The 20778-nt window shown below is 31.4% G+C and overlaps 1 protein-coding gene and 1 long non-coding RNA gene across 2 annotated transcripts; both read left to right on the top strand.

Annotated features, from left to right (window-relative positions):
• Positions 1-7: 7 nt before the first annotated feature.
• LOC127737788 (integral membrane protein 2A-like) lies at positions 8-19460 on the top strand. The gene is made up of 6 exons (XM_052248708.1): positions 8-179; positions 3809-3976; positions 5753-6025; positions 10345-10455; positions 14518-14668; positions 16370-19460. The coding sequence occupies exons 1-6, from the start codon at positions 105-107 to the stop codon at positions 16459-16461; spliced, it is 870 nt and encodes a 289-aa protein (XP_052104668.1). The 5' UTR covers positions 8-104; the 3' UTR covers positions 16462-19460.
• Positions 4600-5454, top strand: LOC127737797 (uncharacterized). Its single transcript, XR_007999819.1, has 3 exons — positions 4600-4811; positions 4910-5164; positions 5363-5454. It is a non-coding gene; the product is annotated as an uncharacterized LOC127737797 (long non-coding RNA).
• Positions 19461-20778: the final 1318 nt, after the last annotated feature.

Genomic DNA, 20778 nt, shown 5'->3' with positions numbered 1-20778 from the left:
AGAAACACGCAGATGCGGAAGTTTGAAAGGTCAACAAGGAAATCCAAGGAGCTACATAATCAGACAAAAACTTTGTTGCAGAAACACATTTTATTACATTCAAGATGACAATCATCAAAGGTTCATCACATAAACCAGATAAAACCATTCTTGAGAAGAAGCTGCTACAGGAGTCTTTGGTAAGATGTAAAAAATTTTGATTGTCAACTGTTGGGAGGAAATTTTTCAGCAAATTTTGTTTACAAAATAAACCTGTCAGCCATTACTCAAAAGTTTCAAAAATCATTTTGAAATATGATACTTAAAAGCTACCTATTTAAATTCGACCAATTTTTAAATGTATTGTTTAGTATAATAAGTCTGAAATTTTATTTTTTTTTTTTTATTAAGTTCACTGATTAGTGATTGTAATATTTCTGTACTTTCACTTTCTGAATTTGTTTACAGTCATGAGATTTTGTATACAGTCACCTACAATGTACATATAAAATTTGCACCAGGTTTTTGATAAAATATTGTTAATCTATCAATCAGGTTCTTTCAAGATGATGTTTTTCAATTAGCAGAACCTTAAGGTTCATCAAAAGGATTACACCTTATCGCTATTTGTCTGCCATTAGTGCACAGAAGTTCCCATAAATTTTGATGTCACAAGAGAAAATGTCTGATGCCACAAAGGAAAAGTGATTGTTGTATGACGTCAATAGTTCAAGTGTAGCAGATCCCCAAATAACGATAAGGTCTATTGAAAAATATAGCTGTGTTTACACCACAAAATCTACTCTGAGTATAGACCAAGGTTCCGGAAACGCCTACGGTCATATTTGCCAGTCATGTCCTAAACTGAAAGTATTTGTCCTAAATGAGTAATTGAGAGTTAGGACAAATTTCATTTTTTAACAAAAATAATTTCGGTCATTTCATTGACTCAGTGTTTGAAATCGGATTTGTTAATCGCCGTTTTGCACTTGTGATCACTTGTTTTTGTTTATAATCCCTTTCCTGTAATAAAACTGCCACTCCAGTATAGTTTGATAATCCTGATGGCCCTCCTAATACATTTGTAACTATATCAATGCCTCCGAGAAACATTGGCTAATGATCACTAATTACTTTTTACCTGAGTTTTTAATTCACACCTGACATTGACCACAAGCTCAGAATAATATCTTAAAGAAATTAAAATTCCCTGACAAGTGTATTCATTATTAAATTACTTTTCAGCAAAGACAATCATCAATTCTGATTTAAAATTAAACTTAATTTTATCTAAGTAGAAAAAAGTATTTTTTTCACGAGTAACACATGTGCTTTATTTACTATGTAATATGCATGCGTGAAGTTGTCTTCAGCAAATTAAATATTTAATCGTAAAATGCAAATTGATTTCATGCTAAAGTAAACGAATGCAACTATCATGACTATTAACTGTTATATTCAAACACTTTTACAGGTAATAAAATTAAAAAGCCGGTGATTTCCTGTCAATTGATAATCAAAACGAATCCCGGAAATGAATCTGGAATTTTTCCGTACATATATATTAATTAACGTAAACTTCCAGTTTTAAAATTGTCAAATCGAAAGAAACGGTAGCAATGTCTGAGAAATTGACTATTTTGAGTCATTAAAATCATTTCTATTTTAAACTGTTGCATTCCCTAAACTGTTCTTGAAGGTTTTTAGAAAAATGGTAAGAAATTTACTTGTAGTAAATGCGATGAAACAGCAATTTAAGTTGGTTGATGCTATGAATCTAGTTTGACATCGACATTGATGACGACAAAATTATTAGAAAAGGGGCACCAACTTTTCAATCATCTAAAAATGACCGAAATTGTGTGAAAAAAATTCAGGATACTTGGTATAGACTAACCGATACATCTAGGAAAGTTTTAAGACATGGCTGGACCTAGATATATTTAAGTTATATAGTTTAGTTTATTTCAAACCAGAAGCAATACAGCTTATAGGTATATCATGATTATATACATGTTTATCATAACAGAACATTTTAAATACAATCGGAGGCAAGACTAACTTTGAGTTTGCCTAAACCAAATGTTATGAAACTTATACACAATGCTTATTACCACAAAACACAGATCAAGTTTGAATTTTGGTGGCGTCACTTTAACCATTCTAGAGTTGTGCCCCTTTTTAAATGGAAAAATTGCAAAATATTTAGTTTCCATTCTCTGACTTAAGTTTTGCCTCATCCAAATGTCATGAAACTTATACACAATGCTTATTACCACAAAACACAGATCAAGTTTGAATTTTGGTGGCGTCACGTTAACCGTTCTAGAGTTATGCCCCTTTATAAATGGAAAAATTGCAAAATTTTTATTTTCTTCCAAATATCAAGTTATTTTTAAAATTGGAGTTATCTTTCTTTGTCCATAATTATAGTTGAATCAACTACAATCAATGCTTTATACAATGCAATGTTTAATTTTGGCTTCAACTGATAAAACACAGATCAAGTTGAATTTGGGTAGTGTCATATATGATATGTACCATTGATATGTTTTTTTCTGGAATTTGCCAAGTAATGATGGAATGCTATGCGATAACATTACAGAAAGGCATGCGGTAATAGCCGGCAGCAGTTGATAAATTTTTCATATCAGCCCGCTAAGCACCATTTCTGAAAATATGGAATTCAAGTAAATTTAATGCTATTATCATACTGTAAAAATTTTAAGTTATTTACTCTAAGTATATGATAAAAATAGCCATTTGAAAGATGGAAAAATTATATCATGAATATTAATGGTTTTGCAGTTTCAAAATGTAGCATTTCTCAACATGCTCAATGTTGTCTTTTTCACTTCTAATTTATTCATTTGCAATGGACCGGATGTCATGGATGTTGTAAACAATTTATGATCTTAAGCAGAGAAAATTTTGAAAACTTTGTGAAACTTGAAAAAGCTATGAAGTAAAAAACCAAAAAACAAACTACTTGAGTAACTGTACTACTGGCCTTGTCAGAATCAGCTTAGACTCATGGGATCACCACTTAAAATAGATACGAGTCCCAAAGACTCACCCTAAAACTATCCTAGTGATAACCCTGTAAAGTATTCCAGGAAAATAAAAACAGCTTAAAAGTTACCACTAGATGGGAGATTTATTCAGGTTGACTGGTTTTGCCACAACATGCATATGGGTGGCGTTTTCAGATAATTTTGTCAAGTTGATCATTTTGATAAAAAAAACTCATGAATGTATATCGTATCTACTTGAACCACAGTTTTGTGCCCTACTATCAAGTTCCACATATATATGTTTCTTCACCAATGACCTTAATCATGTTAATCATGTTAATTGATGAGTTATTACCAATTTTAGGGTTTCAGAATTCTCACTGTTGAAGGGTTTTTGAAGGCAAATCCTGTGACTAGTCATTTTTGGCCATGGAAAGTCCAATAGTGTGAAAATTCTTGAAAACTAGGCTAGATACAAATATGTATACAAATAAGTCACACAACATAAACCATTTTATTTTGTAAACTGCTGATGGATTATTTAACATGTTTAAATGACTTTTTGACCCATTTCTATGCACTCCGAAAACATGTTATGAATATATATATGGTGTTTTAAAATGTATGTTGCTCTATTTCTATTTTTGGATTCTCTTAATTTCTCAAGATCTGTACTTTTAATTTGGGTGACTGACTAGATAATGTTGTGCACTTTAGTGAAACAGGCTAATTTGAACCTTGAGTTTTTGATTTATTATTGAATATTTAAAATGAAAGTTGAAGACAGTTAAACAAACTTTTCTTTTAAATTGTAGGAAGAAGGAGGAGAGCCAGCACATGCACCAGAGGTCCATGTAACACATTTTCATGTACAACAGAAAAGGAGATGCTGTTTCAATTTTTTTCTGATTTTACTAGCTTTGTTAGTTTTAGCTGCTGGTATTGTGTCTGGCGTCTATCTGTACAAACACCTGTCTAAGAAGGTAAGTTATAACTTTTGAAAAATCAGACAACTTTGTCATGTTCGTTAAAGCATTGTTGTGGAATGTTCTTGTACTGTATGATGAAGTCATTATTCCTTGTATCTTGTACATGTTGTATATTTAGTTTGCCACAACAAAGTTGTCAGAGGGCTATTGGATAATTTTTGACATTTAATGCACAGATGTGGATTCATGATTCTGAAAAGGGGGTTGGGTGTAAATAAAAAAGGAAGTCATTGAATTAAAAGTTTTCATTTCAAAAAAAAATTTAAATGAGGAAGTAAATTGTGTGAATTTGATCAATAAAGTCTCTTGCAAGGTGTGATTCCATTACATAAGAAAAGAAAACTTCAATAAAGTCTCTTGTCAGGTGTGATTAATTCCATTACATGATAATAGAAAACTACAATAAAGTCTCTTGTCAGGTGTGATTCTATTGCATCAGAATAGAAAACTTCAATAAAGTCTCTTGTCAGGTGTGATTTCATTACATGAGAATAGAAAACTGCAATAAAGTCTCTTGTCAGGTGTGATTCCATTACATGAGAATAGAAAACTTCAATAAAGTCTCTTGTCAGGTGTTATTCCATTACATGAGAATAGAAAACTACAATAAAGTCTCTTGTCAGGTGTGATTCCATTACATGAGAATAGAAAACTTCAATAAAGTCTCATGTCAGGTGTGATTCCATTACATGAGAATAGAAAACTTCAATAAAGTCTCTTGTCAGGTGTGATTCCATTACATGAGAATAGAAAACTTCAATAAAGTCTCATGTCAGGTGTGATTCCATTACATGAGAATAGAAAACTTCAATAAAGTCTCTTGTCAGGTGTGATTCCATTACATGAGAATAGAAAATTACAATAAAGTCTCTTGTCAGGTGTGATTCCATTACATGAGAATAGAAAACTACAATAAAGTCTTGTCAGGTGATTCCATTACATGAGAATAGAAAACTTCAATAAAGTCTCTTGTCAGGTGTGATTCCATTACATGAGAATAGAAAACTACAATAAAGTCTCTTGTCAGGTGTGATTCCATTACATGAGAATAGAAAACTACAATAAAGTCTCTTGTCAGGTGTGATTCCATTACATGAGAATAGAAAACTTCAATAAAGTCTCATGTCAGGTGTGATTCCATTACATGAGAATAGAAAACTTCAATAAAGTCTCTTGTCAGGTGTGATTCCATTACATGAGAATAGAAAACTTCAATAAAGTCTCATGTCAGGTGTGATTCCATTACATGAGAATAGAAAACTTCAATAAAGTCTTTTGTCAGGTGTGATTCCATTACATGAGAATAGAAAACTACAATAAAGTCTTGTCAGGTGTTATTCAATTACATGAGAATAGAAAACTTCAATAAAGTCTTGTCAGGTGATTCCATTACATGAGAATAGAAAACTACAATAAAGTCTTGTCAGGTGTTATTCAATTACATGAGAATAGAAAACTTCAATAAAGTCTCTTGTCAGGTGATTCCATTACATGAGAATAGAAAACTTCAATAAAGTCTCTAGTCAGGTGTGATACCATTACATGAGAATAGAAAACCACAATAAAGTCTCTTGTCAGGTGTGATTCCATTACATGAGAATAGAAAACTTCAATAAAGTCTCTTGTCAGGTGTGATTCCATTACATGAGAAAAGAAAACTAGAAGTAACATTGAAGAGACAGAAACTGCCTTTTAAGCACTCCCACACTTAGATTTAATTCAATATTTGTATTCATGTTTATAAATATACATATTTGATATGACTTTCAGCATTACAAAGGTTCAGTAACGTTTGAACCTACTGAACCACACTATTTACCAGAGCAACAGAAAATGATGGAACCATTTCACAAGGACCATGTTGGAAAGGAAAAATCTCATATGAAGCATGTCCACATGAATTTTAATCGTTTGAAGATGAACCCTACGAAACCTTTCAGAGTTCAGCAAGATGTGGAAGTTGAGGACAATAGTTATGAAAGAATTCACATGCCAAAGTTTGGAATCTTTAAGGAGACTCTAGTGCTCCATGATTTCACAAGGGTAAGTTCTGACTACTCTCTAATTATTATAGACATATTCACAGATACCTAAAATGCATATGTTTTTTCAGGGATTATACATTTTTTTGTACCACAGATAAATTTTCCAGGGTGGTGCTTATAAAATAATCAATATTAATTTTACCTTTGAATTGAACCTATTTGTAATACTTATCAATATACATATTCTTAGAATGGTGTTGAGAACATTTAGAGTGGTGCTTGAAATCTTAGTGTTTTAAGCCAGAATACTCTCAGGTCAAAATGTAAAACCACTTCCAAATAAGAAAAAAACCATAGATGTTTTCCCCAAAGTCATAAAAATATAAATATACCAAGATAACTTCTTTCGAAACAAGGATCTCATACAGATATTTTTCTTTTGTATTTGCCAGCTTTTTCCTTAAATTATACATAGTATTATAAAATATATCAAAGATGCCAATGAATTTTCACTATCTTTTCTCTAGGTATACATATTTATTCTAAGTGAAAGCTGGTCAATCCCTGAGATGTTTATGATAAATAACAGTTTGCAAAGAATTGCCATTTTGTTTTCAATGTTGTAGTTATTTTTAGAACTACACAAATTGACATTTGACGAAAATAAGCTGAATAATCATGATTAAGACTGACATTTACATAATTTAGATAATACCTGGCTTCATGAAAACTGCAAAAAAAAATTATTGATTTATTTTTACATGAATAATGTCACTATCATTTTAATATCATAACATCTGGAAACTGTGAAATACAGTTAGAATACAGAGATGATAAAAAAAAAACCAATCAGAATGGTGACTTATTCAGTTTTTATTATACGCCTGTTTACGTGACGTATTATGGTATACCATTGTCCGTCCGTTGTCAACATGTCGGACAATAACTTAAAAACGCTTTAATCAATTTGCATGAAACTTTGGTGAATTGTTTATATCTATTGACTTAAGCTCCCTTTCGATTTTTATAAATTTTAGATTTTATCTTTCCGAGTGATGGGATTTTATTCATAAAAAAAGGGGGGATTTTCCAGTTTTCGTACAATAACAGAAAAGTGCTTTGAGCAGTTTTCATGAAACTTTGGTGATTATTAAAATAACCTCCCTTTAGTTTTTTTTATAAATTTCTGATTTGGCATTGAGTTATGGAACTTTATTCTTTGAAAAAGCGATGGGCGTATCATGCGCTCATGGCGCAGCTGTTTATTATCCTATGAGGTGGTATATATTTGTTATTGTAATTAAGATTAGAAAACATATCTCTAGTCTGGAGTATTGGTATTATTGGATAGAATAACCTCCATACAAAATATCAAAATGAATGTTCATCACAAATTTTATATGAGATTTAAATCTTCTATAGTTCTTGTAGGAATTGAGAGGGGCTTGATATTCCTGAAGCTTTACTACATGAACAATTTATCAAGCCACTGCAAGCACTTAACAATCTTCTGACGGTCTCCATAAAAAAATCCAGATATGTTTTTTTTTACGCTTGCTCTGAAAAATACATAAAGCGCACCTGAGTATAACACACGGGGACAAAGACAGAGAAAAAACCTGCAGCTTATTTACCGGTAACGAATTTAACGGTAGTCTGTTCTGCAGTTTTAGCTGATATTTATTTATGCAATGTAACTCATAAAATTTTTTCTGTGCAGTCAAACCTGGGTAAACTGGACCCTGGGTAAACCAGACCCTGAATAAACCGGTTTCCTGTCCATTTTTGCTGAAAATTGAGGTCCCATTTTCCCCTTCAAAGTCTTTGTAAAAATACCCCCTGTAAACCAGACCTTCTGTATTCCAAATTCCAGTCTTATTATGTATAGTCCCAATACTCTTAATTACACAGTTATTACCTGTCAAAACGGTTTGTTTAATTAATTTTCACATGATAATAGTATTGATTGATACACAATCAAAATTTAATTGTATTGAGAAGTCATACTAGTGATACTCTTCTAACATTAGACACATATTCTTCTGGAATATTTTGATGATACTTCAGTCTTGATGTTGGTCGAGGCAAGTGAAAACGAAGAAGGGGTCAGTTTCAAGTTTTTTTAAGAGAGAGTTACTAGCTCATAGTAATCTAGAAATTTTGTCAAATTCTGATTTTCAGTCATCATGGGCATTTGGTTAATGAATCACAGTCTAAGTACCTGGAGGTTTTTTCAAGATAAAATCTGATGTCAGTCGAAAGATTGCTCAGTGAAAACACCAAGATGTTAACCATTGATTACGATAACTTGCGTTAAAATGCAGTAGGTCTTATTCTAATTTTAAGTTTCTGTGGTCACAGTTATTACAGTTCAGCTTGATGTGACTGTCTTGGTTAGATATTCTATTGCAAATGTCAATGGACACAGATATCCTTGTTATTTTTCTTTTAGTTTGAATAAATTTTTTCATCCAATTTTTTTGCAAAGGTTTCATTTATACAATTGTAGCAAGGCAATCTGTTTTATTAAGCATTCCAGAAATTTTTCTTTTAACTCAAAAGAAGACCTGATGGTTATGGTCGTTGTTAAACATGTACTATACATATAATATCAAGCATACTTCTTTGACCCTTTATAACCATTACTGAGAAACATTCAGTAATATAATGTACAGTAAATAGTACAGAACTGATTTTACATAAACAAAAATTGTATTTATAACTTATTCTCGGTATCTACAGGATACATGTTTAAGAAAAATTACCAGGAAGGAAGGTTTCATTATGAGTTACAAGTATTTTTAAGTGGAAAGTGACTAGAGATAAGTCGCACATAAAAATAACATCATTCTTGTGTGTCTAGTAAGACACATAAAAGTTATTGTACACTCTGTAAACTTTATACATTGGTAAATTATTTTGATATACAGTGAAACCTATATTATCCAAAACCATTCTATTTAAAAATAAGAAGATGTGGTATGATTGCCAATGTCCATTGATGTCCACCAGAGACCAAATGACTTAGAAATACAGTGTATACTATACCAGCCCATCATTTACCATGTATACAGAACATTCTTTACAAGATGGTGATTAACCTGATCTAAACACACCATATCTGAAAGGAACTGGTCCTATTTTTATTCACCAGAATATATGTCTTGATTTCAATGTAACACAATTTTTTGGGGGATGAATATTAGATGTATTCCTCACATTCCTCTCAAAAATGAAATTTTTTTTGTATATCACATGAAATCATTCATAATGAGTATCCACTTAACTGGATTTTTTAAGGTAAATATAAAAATAAGATGTGGTATCATTGCCAATGTTGTGTTTCCTGCAGCTGTTCAAAAAGGCAGGGTATTTTTTTTCTCAAGAGAACACTCATCATACTTTAAGCGAGTATATCTTGCAAATATACCTTTTTCATTACAGTCATGACAGTAGAAGGCCTTATATGATTTACAGCAAATAAATTTGCTCTCAGATTTTAAATAGGAAAACTTGTTTGATAAGATTGCGTGGAAGTGTTGTGTAGAAAGTCTTAACTTTGTATGTAATTCATCTAGAACACTCAAAGAATTTTTTATACTCCAAAAATAATTAATTCCATTATTTTCATATGCCTTACTTCAAAAGTTAGTGATGAGTTCTATGACCTTTGTACCACAATGAAGCCATGTGAATGCAACACTTATGAGACCTTTTAACCAAAAAGCTCTCAGACTTGTTTGGATTGTTGTCTATCATGTCTATCATTTGTAGTTGACAATATTGTACCATCAATTTGATTCAACCATTTTCATAGGACTTTACCTTTTTTATTTAACTATTGTATCACAATGACACCATATTTGGCCTATTGAACAATGACTACTTGTGAATCTCTTATAATTTGTTCTTCATTCCCACATTTCTTTTAATTAATAGAAATCCAGACAAACACAAAAGCCTGAAATACAGTTTATAATGTAATCTATGCCCTGTTGTAAAACTCTATACTGTACACACAATTGTCTTTCTAAAAAATAATACAGTGGTCAACTGGTGGGGGGAATTTTGCTATAGCGTAGCAATCCGTTTTTCCATGTTTGTAGTAATTTGGATAAATTTGCAAAAATTTGGAATTTCATTTGCAATACATAACCCTATCTTCAACGTTTTCATTGAAACTTCAAAAATATATGCTGTGATGTTAGGCAGGTTGGATTGAATAATATACATATCCTTTTAAGGAAAACCTGGTGATTACTTCATCATAATGTGTCTTAATATTTTCAGTGACCCAAGCTTTTAATATCTTTCTAGTTATGCTAGTACATATCATAAATAGACGTAAATGATGTAGTGTTTGTTTATTACTTTCAGAACTACTCTGGAATTGTTGACTTTGATGAAGGAGTATGCTATGTTATGAGGCTGAATAGAGACAAAATCACACCACCAAGAGATTGGTTCGACTTGATCAGAAAGTTTGCAGTATGTATATTTGCTAGTTAGAATAATGTTGGCATTAACCACCAATCAGTTTTTAGTATCAGCCTTTTGACTCCTTTGGGAAATGTCGGTTTACAGAAGATATTCGAAGAAAAAAATTGAGAAAACTATGAACATGATGAAGTATAGGTAGGGAAGTTGGTCAGTTTTAAATACAAAATAAATGGTAAAAACAGTAAGAAGCAATTGGGCAATGTAGTCATTTAGGTCAACCAGTGTAACACAAAAAACATCTTAAGATTAGTCTATACACACATAACATCAAAAGATATCTTGAGTACTGCTAAAGAAACATATTAATACTCTCTAACATTTGATACATTAGTTTGCGGTTTGATTTCTTTCTTTTGATACATTTCTTGATTCTTAAACCCAATTAAACAGCTCAGTTTACATTAACACATATGTTTGGGACCCAAGTGATCAAATGGACAGCCTGTCTTATTAAATCATCCTGACTGATGTGTAAGGATTCACAAATCTCATTTCCATTGAGATAATTCAGCCCCAACCCATCAGTCATAGTCCATTTACTTTGATATTTTTGCATAGTTTACAGGACATAGTTTGTGTGATTAGATCAAATAATAAAGTAATATATCAGACATGACAAGAAAACATTCATAATATGTTTCCATTGTAATAGGAACATTTGTATTGTTCTATCAATATTACACACAGGTAAGACATATCTCTGAGTCAACAGTTTTTGTCTCTCCTGCGATAAAAGTGGCAGAATGCGAGACGTAGCGGTGGCTGCATAAACTATTTGTATAAAGTTTTATATTTCAGAGGGTAGTAGACCTGGAGGCTTCATAGTTTGTATATGGATGCCGTATGTTACGAAGCTTCTGTCTGTCATAATATGTCTGTTGTCCTTGACCTCATTTTCATGGTTCAGTGATGGGTTGAAAAAAAGTTTAGTTTTTTCTTGTGTTAATTTCTCACTTATTATGAATAATAGGATAACTATTTTTGGTATATGGGTTCCTTGCAAGGTCTTTGTGTTGGTCAGACAGGGTTCACCTGACCTCGACCTCATTTCATGGATCACTGAACAAGGAAGCTGGATCAAGGTTAAAGTTACATGATTAGGTCCTTTTCTCAGATATTGTAGGCAATATGTCAACTATATTTGGTGTGGAATGATTATAAGGTATAAATGTCAGTCTGGCAGGTTTCATCAGTCCATGACCTCATTTTCACAGTTCATTGGTCAATGTTAAATTTTTATACGCCCGTTTACAGGACATATTATGGTATATATTGTACCTCTGTCCGTCCATCTGTCGTACTGTCCGTCCGTCGTCAACATGTCGGACATTAACTCAAAAACGCTTTCACCCATTTGCAAGAACTTTTGGTAAATTGTTTATATCTATTGACATGTGCTCCCTTTCCATTTTTATAAATTTTAGATTTTATGTTTCTGAGTTATGGGGTATTATTCATTAAAAAAAGGGGCAGTTTACAGTTTTCGGACAATAACTCCAAAATGCGTTTAGCAGTTCTCATGAAACTTTGGTGAATTGTTTATATCTATTGATGTAAGCTCCCTTTCTAATTTTATAAATTTTAGATTTTACGTTTCCGAGTTATGGTGTTTTATTCATTAAAAAAGGGGGGATTTTCCAGTTTTCAGACAATACCTCAAAAATGCTTTCAGCAGTTCTGATGAAACTTTGGTGAATTGTTTAAATCTATTGACAAAAGCTTCCTTTTGATTTTTATAAATTTCTGATATGACATTGAGAAGTGATTGAACTTTATTCTTTGAAAATGTGATGGGCGTATCATGCGCTCATGGCGCAGCTGTTTATTGTGTTATGGTCTGTGTTTCTAATACTATAAATAGATCTTTCTTTGACCTCATTTCAATAGTTCATTGGTCAATGTTAAGTTTATGAGTTTTTGGTCTGTTTTTCTTATACAATATTTGGAGTATGGAATGATGGTAAGGTGTACATGTATCTGTCTGGCAGGTTGTATCTGTCCTTTACCTCATTTTCATGTTTCATTGGTCAATGTTTAGTTTCAGTAGTAAGGTTATTTTCTAAGATACTATAAGCAACATGTCACCTATATTTGGTGTAGTGAAAGATTGTAAGGTGTACATGTCTGTCTGGCAGGGTTCATCTGACCTTGATCTCATTTTCATTGTTCATTGGTCATTGTTAAGTTTTCCTGGTGAAGTTTGTTTCTCAGATTCTATAGGCAATAAGGTCAACTATATTTGATGTATGGAATTATGTAAGGTGTACATGTCTGTCGGGCAGGGTTCATCTGACCTTGACCTTATTTTCATGGTTCATTGGTCAATATTTAGGTTTCATGGTTTGGTCTGTTTTGTATACTATTATAAGCAAAAGGTCAACTATATTTGTTGTATGTAGTGATTGTAAGGTGTACTTGTATGTCTGGCTTGATTTATCTGACCTTGACCTTATTTTCATGGATCATCAATAATGTTAAGATTATGTAATACTTGTAGTAAAATTATATCTTGAGGACTATCAACATAAAATAAATCATGAATAGTAAAGCAGGTGAGACATTTCAGCATGTGCATTCCTTTTCTTATCATCTGCAACCTTTTTAAATTCATGAATTGTTTAGTAGGAAAACACCAACAATATGTCTGCAATTCTGTTAGTATTTTTTATTTTATTTTGTTGTTAATTGCACTTGATAAATTAACACAGAAATGTGTGTTGCACTCCTTATTGATTTCCTTATTCATTTCATTTAGTCATGTTTATATAATAATATCAAACATGTGATGTATGAAGCAATTACTGATAATAACCATGGGATTTCCAAAGATGTTCTTTGTGACAGTAGTTATATATATGTACTAACAAGGAAGTGACAGACCAAATAGATGAAGTTGTTGTTTGATGTTGAATTGGTTATTTTCAGTTTTGAAGTTCATTTGACCTCATACGTATACTCATTCATTAGAATGATCATGATATTATATGAATGCCAGATTACCGGTATGAAATATGAAAAGTGAAGAGTGTTTATTGATTTTTCAGGACATTTACTTTTGTCATTATAATTATTAGTTTCCTTTTATATAATCATAAAGTTGGATATGATGTTTCTATGTATTTGGGCTTGAGAAAGATTGGTCATTAGTGAATCAAAAAAAGGTTTTTTGGTAATCACGGATATATATAGAATTTGGCAAAATATATTTCTTTTCATAAAAATGTCTTGTGTATATGAGATGGTAGAGCATTGTAAAGCTGATAATTATATCATACTTAGATAATTCTTAACTGAGTTTTCCAATGGAAATCTGGTTATTGATTAAGGGTTGTACGGCAGGTGGGTGGCTCCAATTGTTTTTGTGCAAATAACTTCTGAACTGTTCAACCAATGCTTTTCAAATTTTAATATGTTGTTACTGATGACGATTATCACTGTTTTCTTTTGCAATGCAGGAGTAAGGGTCCTTGATTGATTGGAAATTTGCACATTGTGTTGTTTCCTTGCAGAAATTTACAGTTCAACCAATTCTTACTGATGACAAAATGGAAGCTCGATATTAATGATTTTCATTTTTGTTCCCACTCTCTCAGTCATGGTCTGTTGACTTTGAAACTTTTGCATTTAGGTTACATGTTAAAGTTGGTGTACATGTCATTTCAAAGAGAATCACTTTTGATAAGTCAACGCTATTTGATATGCAGTTGTTCTAGCACATGTAGCATTGGCATTTCTCATTTTCACAGAGATTATTTAAACCTCCACCTTCAGTTATGGTTCATTGACTTTGAATGTTTTGATCTGATTACATGTTAAACTATTGCAATTAAAATATCAACATTCTCATTACACTAGGCGAGACATATCTCTGTGTCTCTGTGTCAACAGTTTATAGTATGTGAATTTGAAAGTTTGAATGAATTGATTGCATCCTTTAAAATATCTAATGCATGGTAAAGTATGTTCAGTCCTTGTGAGTTTCATAGAGTTTATGATTGACTCATAATACATTAATTATCTGTTTGACTTTATTGCATACAATTTTTACAGACTGGCTACTACATGCCCAAGGCATCAGTACTAAAAAGGAAATATAGAGTAGCTGAAGGACCTCTGAAAGATCTCTCCAGATTTGGGATCTACATTGAAAAAGAATGCAGCAACTACCGTACTTTCTGGCTGGAAAAGAAAGTTGGAGATGGTAATTATTATATAGGGGGTCAACCTTAAAAATTTACAGAGTTTGTTCCAGGTGGGCGGCATGAAAATGAGCAGTAGGTTTCAACCCAATGTCATAAGCACATGTACATAGTTTACCTTTAAATATTTTATATAGAAGTTTAGACCTCTCCTTCCCTTTCTATAACTGAAATAATTTTAATATGAAATGTAATTTGCACTTGAAAAAAATAAGATATAGTCCTGAATTTTAAAAATCTAAATGGAAATAAAATCTTTTCACTTCCTTGAAATTTTTTCAAATTGTATGATACTTAGAAGGGAGGAATCAACTTATTTAATTCTGTGAAGTAGAAACTTCCTGGAAAAGGAACCTCTCAAAAATCCTTATCTTAAGTATTAATAAAGTCTCCTAAACAAAGTTTGGAAGATTTAATGTTTTTTCTCAGTTATTCCTCTTTTTCGTCCACTGCTTTTTCAAACTTGAACATGTCTGCAGCAATTCTCTAAACCAGATTCACTCAGGGTTCCAAAATATGTTAGACTAACATGTCTAGTGGTGCAATCAGGGTTTTGTTTGTGCATTGGGGTTTAATAATGGGAGAGGTTTGCTTAGAACCGTATGGGATTTCAAAAAAACTTATGTTTAAATGATTATCACTTGAGAACAGTAAGTAAGAGTTACATTCACATGGGGTATTCAGTAATGATCATGGGATCGTATGGCCTTTTTCAAGGTTAAAAGGTGATGGTCACTTATGACCTTGAATATTATTTTTCAATTAACACTAAAATTTTAAACAAATTGGAGAATTTTAAGATTTGAAAATGTTCCTCATGATTAAACAAATTAAATGAAATATAGGGTTAGTCCCAAAGGGTCACCCCATCCCTGCCATTTGATAATGTTCTAATATCTTGTAAAAATGTTGAGATCCCCACTCCTAAACCACATATATTCCTGTTTGTCACGTCAAAATGATTTACAGGGTTAGTCTCCAGGGTCATCCCAAGCCCCTGTCATTTGAGAATGTTTAAATATTGTTGTACGATATCAGGATTCCCACCCCTAAATCATATATATTCCTGTTTGTCTTGTCAAGATGATTTGAATAATTATATAGAGTTAGTCCCAGGGGTCATTCCCATCCCCTGTCACTTGAGAATGTTGAAATATCTTGTAAGTGGTCAAGGTCCCCAACCCTAAACCATATATTTTCTGGTTTGACATGAAACATACATTAAGCGATATATAAAAGAAGTACCCAGGGGACACCCCCCCCCCCCCCACATATGAGAATGTTAAAATATTTTGAAAATGGTTGAGATCCCCACCCCTAACCCATATATTTTCAGCATGATGAATTAGGTGAATAATAGTGGGAGTCCCATGTGGTTTATACTTGTAGGGACTTTGCTTGGGCTACTTTGTAACAGCATCCTGTTACAATCATTCCATGTTATTAATAGGGAAATACTTCTTGATCTCATTGATTAAGTCAAAGTAAGTCACAGAGAGAAAATGAAAATGCAGAAAAAGATAAACATGGCTAGCAGAACAGGAATGACAAAACTATACACCATAGTATTCTTAGTTTCTTATCAAACTTCTATAGATAAACCTCCTCGACCTGTCAGTCATACTCAATCTATTGTTTTCACTAACTTAAAACAAAACATTCATATAGCATAATACTTGAAAGGTAAATGAATATCATTGCAGGTTTGATTGAGAAGAGAAGTGCCGTCAGTGAGAATTGTTATGGAAACTTCAATGGAATTGACACTGTTGTAGAATATTGCATCACACAGTAGATATGAAGTAGACAATTTGTTATTTGTTTTCTTGTTATAATGTATACAAACTTCATTGCAAAAGCTACATTATATACTGTTTCATACATTTATTTAAATTCATATTTGATAATTGGATAGAGGAGAATCCATGATGAATCGAAGTCCATAGAATTTGAGAATAGTGTTCTGTGAGATTTGTTAATACGGTCAGCATAATTTTGTTCATCTGTGGTTATATGTTTTGAACATCTCCACCAGTTTAACAAGTGGTAAGATTTTTTCAGAGTTAAAATTGTACAGTAATGGTAAATTTTCTCATTATAAATGATTAAATTAATTGTTTTTTATGAAAATCATTATGAAAAAATTGTGGGACACATCTCGTATAACATTGTAAACAGCAGACATACAGTGATTCTCTACTGGAATAACTATTAAGAACTTTGTGAAAGTTAAATGAGAACCATTTTTAACTGGATTTTCGAAGGAAAAATCGGTTATTGATTTGGGGATGTTCAGTGGGCTGGCGGGCGGCTGCCAAACAGTGTCCGTTCATTAACATGAAAACGTTTTTCAAATATTGGTTTGATTGGATGACAGCATGAATTCAAAGATAAAGTAAATAAAAAGTATGCCTCTTTGATATGTTTTATAGATTTCTTTCTGTCCATGTTAGAACAGAATATTTTATCACTGTTTACCATTACAGCTGTTGTAAATGTTATTTGAGGGCCGTTCCAAAAATGGATTGTGGTGGGGGCATGGGAGGCACTCAAATTAATTAATTATGGGTGGTTGCATTTATTCTTCATAATTTGTAAAACTGAATAATTAAATTAAAATTTATATTATGGGTGGTTGGGGTCTAAAAAAAAAAAAGGTGCCTCCCTTGCCCCATGAATTTAATTCTGGAATTCAGTGATTGTTTAAAATTTTCAATGGAAATCACTAAGCCTGAGCAACACTTATAATTCTATCTGTAAATAATCAGTATGAGAAAACATTTTAGTACAGTATGGTTTTACAACTAAAACTATCTCCCAATAATAAGGTTACAATTTAAAAAGGACTCAAAAAATAAGTCTAAACTCAAATCCAAAAGCTGTAATTCTGTAAAATTCATATTCAATCTGTAACTCAGTATAAAATGAATACATACCAAAACCTCAGAAATTCATCAAAAACAGAAAAAGGATGAAAAATCCAAAATTTTAGTAAAGACCAGTACTTGTACTAATCCTGTTTCATGTATTTACCCTTTATTCCATTTCCAAGGATATATTTCATTTTTTTCATTTTTAACTGTCAAATTCAAAGTTTATCCTACAAGATTTGTATATATGTGTTTAATGAACAATAATAATTTGCTTTTTTTTTTCGTTTTTTTTTTTTTTTCAATTCATACATATTGATATTGTTTTTGTTTGTTAAACTTTCAACCCCCCCTTTTTTCAAAGTCTTGTACTGTCCTGCCTTAGATACATCTGTCTTCAGCTTGATATGCTACACAGCAAACTACATATTTTTGCCTTTCAATGTATGTATTTTTTTAATTATTTTTGTAATGTTATTTGTATTGTTTATTATTTATATGTAATTTTGTGATTGTTAGGGAACACTATTACTGGAAAAACACATTTTTTGTCTTTTACATAATTTAAAAACTATCTTTCTTCATTTGAAATAATAGTACAGTTTTTTGTCTGGGAAAGACACAATCTGAATTGCAAACTACAAAATAAAATGCTTTTGAAAAAAATACCAATGTATCCTGTTGTTCCTCTTTATATGCCCTTCTCTTCCAACCTGTTTACCAAATCTAACTCTCTTTTTTTTTTAATTCTACCTCTATTGTAAAGCTGTAATTTCTGTAAAACAGGGGACACCTTTTGACAAGAATTGCCAATACAATTTTTTTTTCAGTTTTAGTAGGAAAAGCCATGGTTATAAAGAAAGGTTCAATTATTGTTTTTGATAGCTGTATTCTCCCAATTAAATTTTTAAATAGGTTTATATTTTGTTTTGTTATATCAAATATATGTTGTCTTTAAATTGAATGTTTAAGATAGTGGCAAATATTGTTTTGTTTTCAGTTGATACATCTTTTCATGCTGTAACATGTATAATACTAAGTGAATTATTTTTTGTAAAACAAAAACAGAATTACATGTGTATAAACAAATTTACAAATTTTCTCTGATAACCAAGACAACTAAAGAATTGATTACAGTTCGCTGACATATTCTACTGTTATCATGCCCTATAAAAGTGAACAATTTTATATTTTATACACAGCTTAAATATGAAAGTTTAAAAAATCATTCATTGTTCATGAGTCAAACCAGATTTGTAATTTTAACTTAACACCCAAAAATAGGAATGAAGGTGCAAAAATAATAACAGTTCACAGACAAGTAATTTTACAATGTATACTGTAAAATGAGATGAAAGGAAACACAACAAAGAAGTTTTAATTTAATCAGTTAAACATTCAGTTTATTTTTATGTTTTTGTCTGAAGATACCACAGTAGTGTCTTACATTCATTGTTTTATATATATATATAAATATACATGTATATACTGTAAGAGCAGGCATTTTCATTGAGGGTTTAATTTAGTTTATTTCATGGATAGTCATTATCCACAAAATTAAAACCTGAATGAAATTTTTACCTACAAAGAATATTACTTTCACATAAACCACGAAAATTAGTTCCCATAAAATTATTTTTAGAGACAAAACTTTAAAAAAAAATTCCAACCCCAAATTATTGTTTCTGCAGTATTATATTAAGCTATGTTTATAATACATAATATCTTCCTTAAAGATACATTTCTATTAACTTCATGATCTATTGTTTAAAGAATATCAAGTTTTTTTGTTTTATTTTATTGAAGCCTAAAAGATTAATAAAGAAATAAGAATTTCTAAGATACAAAAAACTTTTTAAATTTTGTACATTTTGTAATGTTATTTGTTATCATCATATTAAAATAAAAGTATTCATAAAACATGTATGTGACTTTAATCTTAGGTTCTGTAGTTGTTTATGTGGTGGTATTTAACCATGAGTCAGGTGAATAGATAGTGATGTCTTGTTTTTATTACACAGAATTAATAAAAACAAGTGTCAGGATTTCTATTGTTTGGGTCTTGGTTAACTTTTCATATCGGTTGTTTGTATGATACTTGATGAAGGATTCTGTGTTAAAATAACTGCTGTAAATGGCATTGGAAGTTGGTAATTTTAGCTTTTATTGCCCCCACCATAGGCAACAGGGAAATTAAGTGTTAACAGAAGTCCATTACTAGACGAAGTGTGCAACCCGCTATATAGTAAGGCGATCATGTTGTCCCTGTACTTCCAACTGTGATTGAAACGGGATTTGAGCGAGATTGCTATTAATAGAAACAAAAATCAATGGCCAAATTTTTTTGTGATGCATTCTGGGTAGAGATAATTTATGCAAAACACCCTATAACTTAATTAGCACACAGTTGAAAATAATACTTGACCATTGACGTGTTAATGAATAACAGATCCTATAGATGCCATAGTATATCAGTGTCATGAGTCCTTATGATGGTTTCAATATTAAACGATAAAATTTTTTGTATAATTTATCAATTTGAAAACTATAACCCTGGGACTATTATAATAGTCCCAGTATAACTGTAGAAAAATTGTCAAACGAAATAAAAAAAAAAAGCTCACTTATTGGAACAATAAACGTTTAGTTTTATATTTAAAAAACTGCCATTAAAAAGTTGGCAAGGAAAAATTAGGTCGGAAAATTGTGTATCCATATTCAGTACAAGTAACACTGGAGTGTTAGTAGATCGAATTCTTCGGTCCCTATAATGCATATATTTCTTAATTTCCATTTGCTTTTTATTGATTTTGCTATTTACTATTTTTTTAATTTTTTTTTTTGCAATATAGAGACAGAAAGCAGTGTCCATTCAAAACAGGAGATTCGCATACAATTTGTTTGCGCTCGATTTTCGCTGATTTTATACATTTTCAGCCATCTGTACCTATATACACTAATAGATAAATGGTTTTTCTATATAATTTATATGTCAATCTGAAGGGTTAAGTTGTGCCGTGAAGAAATAAAGTAATCACTGGAATTGTCCGGGTTCAACAGTAGAACCCTTTTTACAAGTTTGGGATGTATATATTAATAGCAGTCACGTCATGTCGGAGGAGGGACTTTCAATCTAGCCAGGCATCCTGATCCAATCTAATACTTCGTCGAGCAGTTAGCAAGGATCCAAGGCTACTTTAAATCCAGTACCTCGCGTATTCAGGATGAATGTTACCATCTCT

Source organism: Mytilus californianus, unplaced genomic scaffold (genome assembly GCF_021869535.1).
Source record: "Mytilus californianus isolate M0D057914Y unplaced genomic scaffold, xbMytCali1.0.p SCAF_4, whole genome shotgun sequence".
NCBI lineage: Eukaryota > Metazoa > Mollusca > Bivalvia > Mytilida > Mytilidae > Mytilus > Mytilus californianus.
The sequence above is the reverse complement of the archived record's forward strand: the minus strand, read 5'-3'. Positions and strand labels throughout refer to the sequence as shown.